Below are 17,311 nucleotides of genomic sequence, written 5' to 3' on the forward strand. Positions count from 1 at the left end.
CAGCTGATTCCACCTTTGAATTACTCTGAATTTTTTTCCCTAACATCCAGCTGGTGCCTTTCTGCATGTAATTTAAGCCCGTTGCTTTGAGTCCTATCCTCTGCTGCTAACTGGAACAGCTCCTTGCCCTCCTCCAAATGACACCCTTTCAAATATTTAAAAAGAGCAATCATGTCCCCCCTCAATCTTCTTTTCTCCAAACTAAACATTCCCATGGCCCTCAGCCTTTCCTCGTAGGGCTTAAGTCTCCAGAGCCCTGATCATTCTCGTCGCTCTTCTGCACCCTCTCAATTTCATCCACATCCTTTTTGAAGTGAGGCCTCCAGAACTGCACACAATACTCCAGGTGCGGCCTGACCAAGGCAGTATAGAGAGGGGCTATGATCTCCTGCGATTTCGATGCAATGGCCCTTTTGATACAACCCAAGACTGAGTTTGCCTTTTTTGCCACCGCATCACACTGACTGCTCATATTTAGTTTACAGTCCACTCTTACTCCAAGATCTCTTTCGCATACACTACTACCCAGAAGTAGATCTTCCCTTCATAATTCTGAAATTCCATGTCCTATTACATGTCTTATTAGCTGCCTCATCTTTTTGATTGCATCGATTTACATTGTCACTATAAGTTTTAGTGAGAAAGGCAGATTATAAATAACATGCATAAATAAATAAAATGCATTAACAAAAATATAAAACTTGTGCAATGTTAACTAATACGTGATCCTTGAGTAAGAAGCGTGCATGGAAATATTCTGAGAGTCCCAGAAAGTAGTTTAGAAAGCAGTAGGCACTTTGCTTTTTTTGCTAGGACTAGGGGACAAACAGCTAGAAACCACTCATGGTACATTGTTTCTGTATATAACAGCCGCAAGACTGTTATATGCTCAAAAATGGAAAGTTACAACATCACCCAACATAGATCCAGAGGAGTTAGCCGTGTTAGTCTGTAGTAGCAAAATCAAAAAGAGTCCAGTAGCACCTTTAAGACTAACCAATTTTATTTTATTGTAGCATAAGCTTTCGAGAATCAAGTTCTCTTCATCAGATGCCTGATCCGAACATCACCCAACAGTAAAGGAATGGCTGGTGAAGATGATGGAGCTTGCAGAGATGGCTAAGCTTACTTCTTTGATGAGGGAAAAGACATTATCTAAATGTATTTCTACCTGGAAACCCCTTATAGACTTTTTGTGGGAAACAGAAATGAATTGATTTGTGCTTTTGATTGATTGAATTTATAATCCGCTCTCCCTGTGAACGGGGAGAAGATTAAAGAGGTTAAAAAAATTGTTTAGGGAGAAAGTATTTGTTTATGGTGTTTCTGGAGTAACTGTATAATATGTAATACCTAAATATCTTTCACAGAGAAAATTGGAATGATTCCTATATTTTTCTTTATATTAGTATTCTTTTTTTATTCATGTGATTTTTCCTGTATTTTTAAATTTTTTTTATAAAAAACCAAGTATTATTGTAATTTATTTATTCATGTTGTAATCTGCTCTGAGCCCGTTTACAGGGACAGCGGATTAAAAAAAATCAATCAAACAATATTCTAACACTTTTAAAGGTTTTGTACTCTGTCCTTTGATCATCCTTGTCGCACACAGCTTTATATTCTTTTTTTCTTGTCCCCTTCCTTAGTCCCTTTTTGTTTCCTATGGTCATAGATCCAGAGGAGTTAGCCATGTTAGTCTGTAGTTGCAAAATACTAAAGAGTCCAGTAGCACCTTTAAGATTAAAAAGTTTTATTGCAGCATAAGCTTTTGAGGACCACAGCTCTGTGTCAGCTGCAACTTTATTGTAGCATAAGCTTTTGAGAACCACAGCTCTCTTCGTCAAATGCAACTTTATTGTAGCATAAGCTTTGAGAACCACAGCTCTCTTCGTCAAATGCAACTTTATTGTAGCATAAGCTTTGAGAACCATAGCTCTCTTCGTCAAATGCAACTTTATTGTAGCATAAACTTTCAAGGACCACAGCTCTCTTTGTCAGATTCAACTTTATTATAGCAGAAGCTTTTGAGAACCACAACTCTCTTCATCAGATGCATCAGTCAAAGAGAGCAGTGGTACTCGAAAGCTTATGCTACAATAAAATTGGTTAGTCTTAAAGGTGCTACCGGACTCGTTACTTTTTTTCTGCATCTCCTTTTCTGTTTTAATAAAATATTTTTTTAAAAAAAATCCTTCATAAAAATTCATTTAAAAAAGGAAAGCAGCATGCACTTCAAAAGGGTTTGAGAACCGCTCCCATAAAACCCAGCCACCAGTAAGGGCGACCAAAGCCGTCGCGGCTAGCTGCTGCCCTCCTCCTGAGGTGACAATTTCGCTCCGCCAGCTCAAGCCCTTTCTTTTTTGGCGCGCAAACGCAGCCGTCTGCGAACCAAGGGGCGTCGTCGTCAGGACATGCGCAGGGCGCCTCCGCCCGCCCTCCGCTTAGGCAGCCGACCAATGACAGCCCTTCCCTTCCTGGCTCACCGGTAGCCCAGCGGCAGCTCTTGAGTGCCTCGACACCGGCGCAGGGCGCGGCTCAAATGCCGCCAAGTAGTAGTAGTGGCGGCGGCGGCGGCGGCGGCGGCGGCGGCGGCAGAGGAAGAGTTTGCTTCCCGTTCTTCACTCGGCCCGCCGCGGAGGAGCGCCTGGCGGACGAAGCCCCGCGCCTCCCGCAGCCACTGGCGCTCCACGGGCGAGCAAAGTGGGTCTCCAGGGCTGCCATCGCCCTCAGCCGGAGACTGAGGAGACGATGCTCCCTCCTCCATTCGCCTCAGCGCGGGAAGGGACGGAAAGGGGCGGCACCTCTTGCCTGAGTCAGGCCATAGAGATGCTGAGAGGCAGAGCGTCTCCGCTTGGCGGCCATCTTTGGGCGGCAAACGTGGTCTCTCTCTCTCTCTCTCTCTCTCTCTCTCTCTCTCTCTCTCTCTCTCTGGCCGCCACAGAGACTTTACAATAAGTTCCTAGAGCGGCCATTTTTGGAGATGGGAGTTTCCCGATTCGTTTCGAGATCTGCGTCACTTTTTCCCCTTCCTCAGAACAACGCAAGAGGAGGATGCTCATAGGGAGCAATGGAGAAATCGGGACTTTTCTTGGAGCAGTTGCGCATCGTGACAAGTGGAAAGAAGCAGATGTTGATGAAATCCCGCCCTCAAGTCATAGCTGACTTATGGCGACCCCTGGCAACAGGCTAAGGGAGGTGGTTTGCCATTGCCTGCCTCTGCAACCCTAGTCTTCGTTGGAGGTCTCCCATCCAACTATTAACCAAGGCTGACGCTGCTTAGCTTCGGAGACCTGACCAGATCAGGCTTTCCTGGGCTATCCAGATCAGGGCTCTATTTTTTTTTTGAAAAATTTTTATTGGGTTAGAATCCATTATTTCCACATTTACATTCAATTTTCCCCAATTTTTTCATCTCTAACCCCCTCCCTTTCCCCCCCCTTTTTGTTGACTTCCAACAGCTTTCCAACCCTTTGTCCCCTTTCCCTTACTTTTATTAGCTTCCTCTATCTAAAACAAATATATATTCTCCATTATTCTAAGCAGTACATCCTTAACTATTTTTAACATTATATGCCCAAACTGTAAGCCTTTGTTTCCATCTTAGATAAACAATTTATCCCAATTTTTCAATTTCAGGTATTTCTATATATCATAAACCATATAGATCATACGTTCGTTTATATCAAACAATTTGACTTATTCTCTATATATATTACTCATTCTATCTTTTTATAATAGTTCTATATATCTCTCCTCACGTAGTCAATCAATTTGACCCATCTATATCTTCAGACATTCAGTTTGGTACAAAACTTGTCAGAAAAAAAAGAAAATATTGTTAGTTAATCGCTCCTTATATTTAGTCCTTATAATTAATTATTTTCTCTATGTTCTGTTTGTTAACCTATATATATCTATATATATGTCAATCTAGTAATCTGACTGCTTATTAATTCACATTTATCTCTTCTCCCCCCCGGTAAAGTCTCCCCCCTCTACTTCAATACTTCAGTAGTTCTCAAACTGCCACAGTTTTCCTCCCACCTCCCATTTCTTCTCCAGGTATTGTTTCAGCTTCTCCCAGTCTGTGTTGAACTGCCCTGAGTCCAGATCTCTCAATTTTCTTGTCATCTTGTCCATTTCAGCCATACACAGCAATTTGTAAGTCCAATCTTCAATAGTTGGCACTTCTTGTACTTTCCATTTTTGCGCATACAAAAGTCTAGCTGCTGCTGTCATATAAAATATCAACGTCCTGTGTTGGGCTGAAATTCCCTCCATTCCCAAGTTCAGTAGCAGGAGTTCTGGGTTCTTATTAATTTGAAATTGTAAAATTTCACTCATTTCTCTTATTATTTCCCCCCAGTACTGCCTGGCTACCTCACACGACCACCACATATGATAGAGGGAGCCCTCATGCTTCTTACATTTCCAGCATTTATTAGAAGTATTCAAATTCCCTAGCGCAATCTTCTTTGGTGTCATGTACCAACGATAGATCATTTTGTAAATGTTCTCTTTGATATTAATACATGTCGTTGTCTTCATTGTAGTTTTCCACAAGTATTCCCATGCCTCCATTGTTATTTCTTTATTAAAGTTTATAGCCCATTTCACCATTTGTGTTTTAACTATCTCATCCTCGGTATACCACTTCAACAGTACTTGGTATACCTTGGATATTCTTTTCTTATCTTCTTTAAGAAGGGTCTGCTCTAGTTCCGAATTCTCTATTCGTATACCTCCCTTTACAGAGTCCGAATTATATAAGTCTCTGATCTGTCTATACTGGAACCAATCGTAGTTAGGTGATAGTTCCTCTTGTGTCTTTATTCTAAGTTTGGATGCTTCAGTTTTAGTTATTTCTTTATACGTTAAACATTGTTGTTCATTATCAACAGCTCTCGGGTCTATCACCTCATATGGAACCACCCACAAAGGGGTTCCTTCTTGTAGATAAATTCTGTACTTCTTCCAGATTATGTATAGACTTCTCCGAACAAAGTGATGCAGGAACATCGAGTTGACCTTTACTTTGTCATGCCAGAAATATGCATGCCATCCAAATATTTTTTTATATCTCTCTAGGGCTAATAGTTTCTTGTTCTTTAATGTCATCCATTCTTTCAACCAAACTAGGCAGATTGCATCATGATAAAGTCTCAGATTGGGCAGTTGCATTCCGCCTCTTTCCTTTGCATCTTGTAAAACTTTCACTTTCACTCGAGGCTTCTTGCCTGCCCAAACACCAGATCAGGGCTCTAAATGGAACCCTGCCCTCAAGTCATAGCTGACTTTTGGCGCCCCCTGGTGGGGTTTTCATGGCAAGAGGCTTAACAGAGGTGGTTTGCCATTGCCTGCTTCTGCAGCCCTGGTCTTTGTTGCAGGTTTCCCATCCAGTTGCCAATCAAGGCCAGCCCTGCTTAGTTTTTGAAAATGCAGTGAGCCCATATAAGGAATGCAACTTTGAAAGACTTCACAAAAAAGAAAGCATCAAGGGGAGGGGTGAAATAGAGAATTCCATAAGCTTGAGCTGCGGGGCTGCAACTGAAAATGGCCTGCCAAGCAGCAGAGTGTTAGGTGATGCTGTCAAATTATGGACAGTTTGGTATGGAGGTGGCCCTGCAAGTATCTACAGCCTCATATGGTGTACGGAGCCAGTCTCAAAGAGAGGTCTTACAACAAGCCTGCAGTGCAGTCCAGTGTTATTAGCCAACATCGATCATGGATACGCAGTGGAGAAAGAATGGTTCACGGCAACTCTGTAACATAGTCCAGTGTAAATGTCACCATATCACATAGGAGGGGTGCAGCCTGAGGCCTGAGTTGGTCAGGAGAAATGGCACAGAAATATTTTAAATAAGCAATGATTTTGGAATGATACACAAATATACATATTGTTATAAAATTGTACAGGTGGTAAATATTTATTTGACATACACTGCACAATGATATTTTCAACCAAATAACTATGTATTGTCGAAGGCTTTCACGGCCGGAGAACGATGGTTGTTGGGGGTTTTCCGGGCTGTATTGCCGTGGTCTTGGCATTGTAGTTCCTGACGTTTCGCCAGCAGCTGTGGCTGGCATCTTCAGAGGTGTAGCACCTCTGAAGGTGCTACACCTCTGAAGATGCCAGCCACAGCTGCTGGCGAAACGTCAGGAACTACAATGCCAAGACCACGGCAATACAGCCCGGAAAACCCCCAACAACCATCAAATAACTATGATTTGTACAATACTATATGATATAAATAACTTGCATTTAATGTTGTATACAATAACAATTGTTATTTATACAATAATGAAAATCCGAGTGAAACCATGCAAGCACCACAGTATCTCAACTTTGAAAGAGCAATTAAAACAATATTTTAAAAGCAGAAGACAAACAGCAAGTAGGACACCAATTTAAAAAAGCAACAGTGTTGACATATACATTAAAAAAAAAAAGAATGTCAACGTTCCAATTCGCCAGGAACCAATAGACAAAATGGAAATACATCCTAGGACCTGGGAAGGTTAAAGCAGTGCTCAAGCTATGTTTGGACAGGTCTCTGGTCTCAGGCTATTTAAGAGTTCACATGGCCAATCCAGCACCATGAATTAGGCCCAGAAACAAATAGGCAGTCGAAGCCCTTTTGAGCACTGGAATAATACAATACCTATAGTAAGTGCCTAAATTTGCCAGTACCGGTTTGGGAAATTACTGGAGATTTGGGAGCAGTGCCTAGGGAGGGAGCTGGATGGATATGTGATGCCATAGAGTCTGTCTTCTGAAGTTACATGATGGAAGGGCAGATCTCCCACTATATCTATAGTGGGAGACCTCCGAGTAATTTCTCCCAGTTCCCGCTGGTGTTTCACAGGCCAGAGGGGGCAGGGAGTACTAGCATCGCAGCAGAACACAACATCACTTCAATGCAAATGGTTTAACCATAGAGTTTGGGGAGAATCTTACCGCATCACCCTAACATAATGACCTCTTCCAGTTTTGTGCTGGAAGTGATCTTACATGCTGGCACATTGCCAGCACAACTGTCCCTGCCCCCTCATTTCCTTCTGGCAGAACTGCTCTAGAACTGATCTCTGTAGTCTAGAGATCAGCTGTAATTCCAGAATAACTCCAGGCCCCATATTCAGGTTGGTAACCTTATCTGTGACTGGCAGTACTCTTTCTCCTGTGTTCTGGACCAATTAAAGTTTCCAAATAGTCTTTAAAGTCAGTAGCACATATCGATGCTGAACTTCGTGCAACACCTGATCTGCACAGCCCACTGCAGCCCAGAACTGAGCTCAAGTGATCCATTGGCCTCAGCTTCCCCAGCAGCTGGGGTTGTAAGCCTTTCACCCTTTTCTGTCATGAGCAGGCTTGTGTTGATGCTGGAGTGCTTACTCAACCATTTAGGGGGAAGTCACCGCTGGGTTTGCCAGGGGGACCAGGACTAAAACAATCCCTTTGTATTCTTTGTGCATGACAAAAAGAGATTTGACAAATTTGTCCAAATTTTTTGTCCAAATTTGGCATAGCAGTCCTCATTGAAGTCTCCTACGACCATAGACTGTCTGAAATAAACTTACAATTTTTTCTTTCCAAAATTATCTTTGCTGGAATTTTAGTTTTCAGCATTATAGCACTTTACAGTAGTCTGCTCTGGAAATGACAAGGGAATAGATCATTGTGTCTGGGACTCGTTTCACACGCAAAAGCAGAAATTGGTGAGTCAGCTGGAGCCGTGTGCTAGTTGCAACCAACTTACAGGAATCCTAGCAAAGGCAAGTGAGAAGCAAATGTGGTTTGAAATTGCCTTCCTCTGCCGAGTAACCCCAATCTTCCATAGTGGTATCCCATCCAAGTACCAACCCTGCTTAGCTTTCCAAACCTGACAAGATCAGGCTATGCTATACTGGACTGACATTTGACAGCATATAACTACCCAGTAGGATCATACTTGAAGCACAAGTAGTACACGGGGGCACATACTTAAGGCAACAACTTATGTTGTGGCTCCGCAGTCAATTTTAGGGCAGTGTAGCACCAGGCGATTCAATAAGATGTTCTAAGTAGTATGACTTAAAAAAAGAGAAAAAAAACTATAGTGAAACCCCTTAAAAACTAGCAAACTTATTACAGCATCAGATTTTATGGGCCAGAAAAATCCATATTTGTTACATTAATGTTTTGGTCATGCAACTGACCAAGTCAGTTCTGCCCTGTGAAAGATTCTGCTATGTTAAATGTTTTTTAAGCAACACTGTATTGAATTTTTGCTAATGTTATATCTTTGTTGACTTGCATTTATTTACCCTATGGCATTGTTTATGGAAATGTCACTGATATTGACTATACTAATCTCACACCGTGCAATCCGCCTTGAGTCTCAGTGAGAAAAGCAGACTATAAATGACATACATACATACAATAAATTAAGGTGCCAGAAGACTCTGTGCCTCAATACACCAGCACTATATACTGAGGCCACTGATGAAGTACTGTGAAGGGGTGGTGGAGATTTTGCTTTCTTTTTAAATGTACAAATACTGGGCCAGAAGCATATTTTCTCCATGATATGTGACTCTGAATAAAGCAATCCCTTTATGAGGGAAGAACTGGACAGAGGAAGAAAAATATCAGCTTGTTCTTTGACCTTAGTGCAGATTTGGGGTTAATGGACAAGAGGGAATGGGTTAATGGCTGTGTTCATGTGACAAGGCCAAATGTTAGAGCTGGGAAAGGCTCTGGAGTGTCCGTGGGCGGGAAGTCATGTCTCCACACCCTTCCTCTGATTTTTTTTTTAAGGCTTCCTGTTGCAATAGGGAACTTGGATTACCAGGCACGCAAGTTTCACTCTCTTCCCTTTTTGGAGCCTCTCTCCTGCGAGAGGCTTTTCTGGAGGTAGCCGAGAATCACAGCCTGCAGATGTGAGGACCAAGCTGGCTAAACTATGGTCCTGCGGGGGCTGTTTCCAATCTTACTGGCTATGGTAAGTGAGAGAGAGAGAAACTGGGAAGGAGCTCGGGACTGGGCTGCCAATTTCTTCCTGGATCAGTATGCACACTCTGGAGGCTGGCCCAGGCCTAAGGAATGGCAGCAACAGAGACTACCGGAAGTCCCCTCCCTGGTTTCCTCCTGGGGTTGCCAAGCTCCAGGTAAGGCCCAGAATTACAACTGATTTCCAGGCTGCTTGGCGATGCACTGATCAGTCCAGGCAGCACAAAAGGCAATTTTTATCTTGTCTTCAGAATTCATTTGAGACAGCTGTGTTAGTCAGTTGCAACAAAAAAAAAACACAGCTGGAGTTTCATGGTACTGGAAGACTAGCAACGTTTTATCCCAGCAGATACTTTCATGGAATAGAGATGAGGTTGCCGACCTTCAGGTGGAGTCTGGAGATCTCCAGGAATTATTTCAGTTACCCTGGAGAAAATGACTGCTTTGCAGGGTGAACTGTATGGCATTATAGCCTAATAAGGATCCTCCCCTCACCAAACTCCACTTTCTACAGCCTTCATCCCCAAATATCTAGGAATTTCCCAACCCAGAATTGGCAACCCTAACTAGACCCCATTTCAGATGCAGTACAGCACCTCCTTGCTAGGCAGACATTTTTTCCCAGTTTACAAGTTTATTTTTTATTTTATTGTACTTTATCTCCTCTCCTCTATTTTTCCTCACAACAGCCCTTTGGGGTAGGTTAGGCTGAGAGAGATTGACTGGCCCCACGGTCACCCCACAAGCTTCCATGGCAGAGTAGGGATTCGAACCTGGGACTCCCAGATTGTAGTCCATCATTCTAGCCATTACACTGCACTGGCTGTGTGGTGTAGCAGTTTCCTCAATAGCATGTGAATGTATATACAATGTATCAGGTTCCTCTGAGCATAGGAACGCATGTACTATCTGTGAACAGTGTACACTGGATTGTTCTCTGTATGTGTGTGGAGCCATTCTCATGTGACAGTCAATGCATGAACAGCTGAACGTGTGATATATACTCTACATGCATGTATTGGTCCCCAGTTTCCTTTGTAAAGCAAATGAGCATTGGCTTTTTCTTACAAACAGATGTGCGCATGTAAAGACAGGATGTATGCGTACAGTGCTTTTTTTGTGTAGGAGATTTAAGAAAAAGAAACAGCCGAGTCAAAAGGAGCATGAAATGGAAGGAAAACAGAGTAAAACATAATTCTGTAAAATTCAGCTCTAAGCGGGATACAGAGACCACTCATTACTTACGGTATGCTATGCTAGTTCACAGCTGCACTGGATGGAAGGAGCTGTTAAGCTTTGTTAAGACAGGCTTTTATCTGACTCCAACAGGTTCCACCAGGGCTGGAGAAACATGCCAGTTCAAATCTTCTTTTAAAATCTTCATGCCCTGCTCTCTGTACCTCCAGAGGTGGTGCAGGTGGCAGCCAGAGACAGCTTTTTTAGTGCTGGCTCCTTGCCTTTCTCATGTTCTCACTGTTGAGGTTTACCTGATACCTTTAGGTAATGCCTTTAGGCATTTGTTTTGCCCTGCCTTTTTTTTTTAATTGTATTTTATTCAACGTTTTCAATAATTTTTTTTTTAAAACAACAAGAACCAGTTAACAACATAGTATATTACATACAACAATCAGAAAAGTACACCTCCTGTTACATGGTTCAATACTCAATATTCAATTATTTGAGTGGCTGTTGTGTAACAAAAATATATAGGAAAAGCTCTGTTAAACAAATTTTTTCCAGGTTTGGTTACTGCTTAGTGGTGATCCTATTAATGTGCCAACTGGTATCATAAGTTTTGCCCTGCCTTTTAACTGGGTTTTTAAAAGATTCCGTGGGGTTGCCAACTCTGACTTGGCAAATTCCTGGAGATTTGGGGGTGGAGCTTGTGGAGCATGGAATTTTGAAAAAGGAGGGAGCTCAGCTGGGATTTGAGGCCATAGAGCCCACCCACTGGAGCAGATTGCTCTATAGGCTGGAGATCACGCTGGGAGAACTCCAGACCCACCTATACATTGGCAACCCTAGGTTCCATTTTTTAATGACCTATTTCTAGCATGAGAGCTGTTTTATCAATTTTATTTTAAGCTACTGACTGTTGTTTTTATACTGTCTTTACAGCCCTGTTTTTTATTGTTCTTATTGAAAGATTTTATGCTGCTGCTTATGGTTTTGATGTATTCTTTTTATGTTATGAGTTCAGAAAGCAGGTCTGTGGATAGGCATCATATACATTTTCTAAATATGATTTAGTCAGCCCTTAAGTCAGCCCTTTCACACCAGCATGAAACTACAGTGTGAGACAGCTGATCTGAGCTGGGATTTATTCAAAGGTTTCATACTGCCTTCTGCCTCCCTACCCACCCCCCACCTCCAGATTTGAACCAGGACATAGGATTTTTGTCTCAATATAACTGTAACTCAATATAACTATCTCAACAAAATCCATCATTCTACACTCATTATAGGTGTTAAGGCTAGCTTTGCTAGTAAGTGGTCTCTGGATTTCTCCTGGTTAGATCAGAATTTTGGACAATTATGTTTCATTTTCTACTTCTTGAATTTTGTGGCTTATTCACTGCATTGTTTGCTGGGTGATTCTTTTTTGCCAGCTCTGCATAAAACAAATACAAAGTGAGGATCCACCTGCGGCATCTGTAGAAAGTGAATTCTGGTACACACAAACATTTGGTGATAGAGCATGCCCTCAAGTCATAGCTGACTTATGGTGACCCCTAGTGGGGTTTTCATGGCAAGAGACTAACAGAGGTGGTTTGTCATTGCCTGCCTCTGAAACCCTGGTCTTCATTGGAGGTCTCCCATCCAGTTATTAATCAAGACTGACCCTGCTTAGTGTCTGAGATCTGACAAGATGGGCTATTCAGGTCAGGGCACACAAACATTTATGCTGTCTGAAATAATGTTTGTCTTTAAGAAGCCAGTGTTTATTTTTGAAAAATAATAGAGTCCATTCACAATAGCACAATAAAGCCCTTAGGAAATTTTTTGATGAGTTCTAATGCAGTTTCATACCCTGACCTGGATAGCCCAGATGAGCCAGATCTCATCAGATCTCAGAAGCTAAGCAGGGTTGGCTTTGGTTAGTAATTGGATGGGAGACCTCCAGCGAAGCCCAGGGTTACAGAGACAGACAATGGCAAATCACCATTGTTAGACTCTTGCCATGAAAACCCAGCCAGGGGTTGCCATAAGTCAACTATAACTTGAGGGCACTCTCTACCACCAGTCTTCCAGTTTCATACTGGAAGATAGTGACATTTAGATTAGCAATGAGGGTGACCTATGAGACTTCCAGGGGAGGGCAAAGTGAATGATCTTCAACCCCTTCCCTCTTAACCTGCTTTCCCTTTCACTGCCCCCCCAGCTCCTCTCCCCTCCTCCTTGTGATGGTAGTTATTGCTGTAATTCTGGACACCATATTGAGTTGCCACTCAAAATGTCTAGTTTTTTTTTAATTGAAGTGTTTTTCTTTTGACAAATCAGTCCCCCTCCCCCAGCAAGGCTCTTAAACATAAGGATATTGTGTGTTCTGGAAGGCTGATATGAAGTTCCAATGACAGACCATGCCCCAGACTTAAAGAAACTCAAGTGACTGCTCTACTGTGTTGTCCTTGTTCCTTTTCTTCTGACATGCACAAATATTGTTTTGAAGTTTAATAGAATAATCTGATGAATTGCTGTGAGGAACAGGTTATTTCAGAGTTTAATTTTGCCCCCAAGAATCCCTTTGATCTGAATTGGTAAATTACCTATGAATCAGAAGCTTGGAATTGTACACTCTGTAGTTCAAAATAAACTTTGCGCTCCCCCCCCCCTGCCAAAATGGAGCTTTGAGCTGGACATGTTGCTAGTGTACTCACTGACCTCTCCAGTGAGTTTTGGTGCACCTCTCTTCTATTAGGGAGTCTACTCTGGCATTACAGTGACAACCTAGAATGGGCAGGGTTGGGAACTGTGCTGTTTTGCTTGAGTGATGTCACAGGCACTGTCCAATACATGCCCATGACACATATACAACCACACGCTGGAAGACACTGAGGCCCTTCTAGCAGGGTAGGAGAATTCAGTTTCTCTCTAAGGTTTTCATTGCAGGCAAAACATTTAAAAAATTGGAAGGTGTTTTTTAAAAACAGGGAAGTGTGGTTTTTAAGGATTAAACCAGATATTAGTTTAGTGTAGAGTTCTTAATGCCATACTAGACACAAAAGGAGAATCTATACATGTATTAATGTGGTCTCCAGTTCAGATGTAAGGGGGCGGGGAGGTCTGTTCTTGTACCAAAAGTAGATCATTGTGAATGAAGGAAACTGAAACTTCCCACCCCCCATCCATTTTTATCACACTGTCGGTCCATTGTCTGAAACTGTTTTCTTCCGGCCTAACTCCAATAATGGAAACAAGTTAGAATGTGGGAAGTGCTTCAAATGACAGAGTGCAGCAGGATGAAGTGGGGAAGGGGCACACTTGCATGCTCTGTTCCTAGTGAATAAATCCTTCACACCACACTATAATGATGAAGAGGATACCTGAATATATCCCCCCTTTTCCTGCTCCGCAAACCTAGCTTACTCAGAAGGAGCTTACTTCTGTCTGATCCATTTTATTCTACCCTTCCTCCAAGGAGCTCGGACATACTCCTCGTTTCCCCGCTTTATCTTCACAACAACCCTGTGAGGTAGGTAAGGATGAGAGAGAGCAACAAGCACCACATCACTCAGTAAACTTCATGATTGTGGGGTCTCCCAGATCCTAATCTAATACTCTAACCACTAGACTACGCTGGCTGTAAACCTCCTAGATATACTGGCTGAAAACCCTTTCTTATGTTACATTTTAAGGACAAATGGATTCTTGGAAGTCACTTCTTTGTTTGAAGTCAAGTAGAAATTAAAAATTTGAACAGATACAGCTGCCTGTAACTGAAGATCAGAGAACAGTGTGATGTAGTGGTTAAGAGTGTTGGGCTAGGATCTGGAAGACCCAGGTTCAAATCTCCACTCTGCCATGGAAACTCACTAGGTGATATTTGGCCAGTCACATGTTCTTAACCTAACCGACCTCACAGGGTTGTTGTGAGGATAAATGGAGGAGAGATATAAGCCGCTTTGGCTCTCCATAGGGAAGAAAGGCAGGGAATAAATTTTATTTGTTTGTTTATGTATGTATGTATGTATGTATGTATGTATTTATTTGCCTAATTTATAATCTGTGTTTCTCACTGAGACTCAAGGCAAATTGTACAGTGTGGATCAGTCAGTTTCAAAGACATTTCAATAAACAATTGAATAAGTTATATGAATGCAAAATTGCAAAGCTTTTAGACTAGCAAGCAACTAATACAGAGTTGAAGAAATGCTATAACAGAACATAAGCATAGATATAGTCCTAAATTTACAGTTATTTTATTTACATATAACTTCAGGGCTAGACATGAGATCAAACCTTTTATTGACATTGTAAAGGGGAAATTGCTTTCTATATGACATTTCAGATGGTGCATTTTTGTGGAAAGTCATATATAACGTGAATTTCACACTATCATACATTCAGATGGCATACATTCAACAAACCCCAGTGATTACTGGACAAGACAATCTATTTTTCTTATTTATTTTATAAATGGTATCATTAACATACCACTAGTTACTACCTATACTGAAAAAAGATAATAGGTATTCATCTCGTAATTCCTCTTTGAACACTCCAAACTAGGTTTATTTGAGATCCTATTTAAAGGGGAAAGATCTGGTTGCGCTCGGAATGAGCAGTGTTGACGGGTGGTCTCTTTAAACTCCAGGGCTTTCTGCTCTCCTTGTGGGGGGAAAATCCCCATGTGGAAACAATGTGTTTGTTGACACTCTCAGAGCTTTGTGAAATGTTGGTGAGACATGACTTCCTTTGCAAAATCCATGTGCATTTATTAATTTCAAGGCTTGTTCTTCAATGCATTTAATGTTCTAGCTGTAGCAGTACAGTAATTTACTTAAGGCAGAGAATAAGTTTATGGCTCTTTATCTTCCTGCAGCCTTCTTCCAAGAACTGGTATAATATTAACTTTCCTCACCTGGATAGTCCTGATCCCATCTGATCTCAGAAGCTAAGCACAGTTGGTTTCTGTTACTAATCGGATGGGAGACCTCCAGAACCAGGGTTGCTATGCAGAGCCAGGCAATGGCAAATCACCTCTGTTTGTCTCTTGGCTTGAAAACCCCAGCAGGGGTTGCCATAAGACAGCTATGACTTGACGGTACTTTCAACCATCATTATATTGGCTACCTTTCTGGTAAGGAAGCTGTTTTTAAAAATAATTTGCATATTTCTATTTGACGGTTGTTGTTTTTCAAGAACAGTTGGGTGGCGGCCATCTGGCAAGTGCTCTAAAGCAGTTTTTCTGATGTCCTTATAGTGGTTGAGATATGGTATCTCTCCAAGGACTGATGCAAAAAAAATACCATTTATCCTCCCAGAAAATTGCTAGGAATCCCTTTGTTAATTACATTGCTTCTTTTGATCCTGCCTCTGATGTATAAAATATATTTGTTTTTATGCTCATAGCCATTTTCTCTTAGTTCTTTCGTTCCTTGTCATCATCAGCTAGCCAGAGTTTATGCTCTTTAGGCAAGACATCATCTTTTGAAAGGCAGTTTTATTCTCCTGTGTTGTATTAGTACATCAAAATTCTTGGTTTCATTTCTTCTGAGGAGTTCAGAGTTGCTTCATTCTGAAGTTTACGGCCTCTCCCCATTTTTTTATTTTTCTGTCAAGTGCATTCTTGCAGCAAATCTGAATTGGCTATTACGTGACTTCATAGCAGTAGCCTTTCCAGGAGAGTATGCTAAGTGTGATATTGGTACATTCGATTGCCGTTTTGTGCGAAAATGGATACCATGCATATTTTCCTGCCATAATACATGCTACCTGAAACTCATATTTTCAAGGGTACATGTTCATATGTATCAGTGCTGTAAAATATGAAAGTTTCCCTTTTCTCACAAAATGGTGATGGCACGTACTGAGAGGATTGCATATGGCACACACTCTTGGTACGCAAGATGTATTTGAAGTGTTTTTAATTGATTTTATGGTGTATTAAATTATACTGTTTGAAATGCCACTTTGGTGGACCTGATGGGACAGAAAAGTGAGGTATACATGTTGTAAATAAAATAAATAAAGGTAGGCGCACCTGAAAAGGACTAGTGAGCTTGTGAGTTGAATTTAGATGTGAATCTGGTTTCCCCACATTCAAATCCAATGTTCTGTCTGTGCTTAGATATCTGCACAGCACACCTGGAATGAAAACTCAAGAAGGTGTTCGAAGGACCTTCTTGTTTTAGTAAAAAGTAGAGTTAGGGAAAAGGTGCCCTTGTCCAGGGAGTCTGTTGTTTAAAGCAACCATTTTGTGTGGCTTTCAGTGCTGTGCTCCAGGTTTTGCTGTGTGTGTGTGTGAGAGAGAGAGAGACAGCTTTCTTTCTTTCTTTCTTTCTTTCTTTCTTTCTTTCTTTCTTTCTTTCTTTCTTTCTTTCTTTCTTTCTTTCTTTCTTTCTTTCTTTCTTTCTTTCTTTCTTTCTTTCTTTCTTTCTTTCTTTCTTTCTTTCTTTCTTTCTTTCTTTCTTTCTTTCTTTCTTTCTTTCTTTCTTTCTTTTATAGTCCACCTTTCTCACTGAGATTCAGATACTCAAAGCAGATTACACAGTGTGAGTCAATACAGTCAATTTCAAAGATTTCAATAAACAAAGTAGTAGGGTATATACATGCAAATTTGCAAGATTTAAAACCAGCCTAAATATTGCATGTAAACTTACATGTTATACTATTACCTTTGACCTGAGTTTGGCAAATTATCTCAAATGGGATTAACAGTCAGCAAAATGCTCGAACTGGTTGTCTTGAAGAGCTCCAGAAGCAGCTAACAAATTGCCTGTGGCAGAGATGTATGTATGACTCACCAGAAAAGAGGGCTGGATTTACTGAAATGGCTGTAGCTTCCTGGAACTAACAGCTACAATGTTTAACACTGTAAACACCAGAGAAGTCGGAGATCACAGCACTATGAAGTTCAGCATTAGATGAATAGACAGTTGCCCCCAAAGTCCAACACTGCCAAACCTGATTTTAGAAAGGAAAACCTCAAAAATGCAGTAATTAGTAAAAGGGAATCTGAAAGATAGGCAAAGAAGGCCAGATCTCTCCAGGATGCTTGAATATTTAAACCCATGAGAAGATGCTGTCTGATAGAAGCTGTGCCACAGGTTAGGCAAGATGCCACCACATCTATGAGGATGCCAGTATGGTTAA

At 41.4% G+C, this 17,311-nt stretch overlaps 2 protein-coding genes across 3 annotated transcripts in view; one reads left to right on the top strand and one right to left on the bottom strand.

Moving 5' to 3' along the window:
• CTC1 (CST telomere replication complex component 1) overlaps positions 1-2,792 on the bottom strand; it is a 48,008-nt gene extending 45,216 nt beyond the window's left edge. The window contains exon 1 of the mRNA XM_055002665.1: positions 2,487-2,792. Within this exon, the coding sequence (XP_054858640.1) occupies positions 2,487-2,767 (281 nt within the window). The 5' untranslated portion in view covers positions 2,768-2,792. The remainder of the gene's footprint in view (positions 1-2,486) is intronic.
• A 6,034-nt stretch (positions 2,793-8,826) lies between these two features.
• The window catches only part of LOC129345538 (tumor necrosis factor receptor superfamily member 1A-like), a 59,588-nt gene continuing 51,103 nt past the window's right edge, over positions 8,827-17,311 (top strand). The window contains exon 1 of one of the 2 annotated variants that reach the window (XM_055002736.1): positions 8,827-8,987. In XM_055002736.1, the coding sequence (XP_054858711.1) occupies positions 8,949-8,987 (39 nt within the window). In that variant the 5' untranslated portion in view covers positions 8,827-8,948. Of the gene's footprint in view, positions 8,988-15,137; positions 15,297-17,311 lie in introns of those variants that run through there. The other variant, XM_055002737.1, reaches the window with a different exon arrangement.

The sequence above is a fragment of the Eublepharis macularius genome, chromosome 18 (genome assembly GCF_028583425.1).
Source record: "Eublepharis macularius isolate TG4126 chromosome 18, MPM_Emac_v1.0, whole genome shotgun sequence".
Lineage (NCBI taxonomy): Eukaryota > Metazoa > Chordata > Lepidosauria > Squamata > Eublepharidae > Eublepharis > Eublepharis macularius.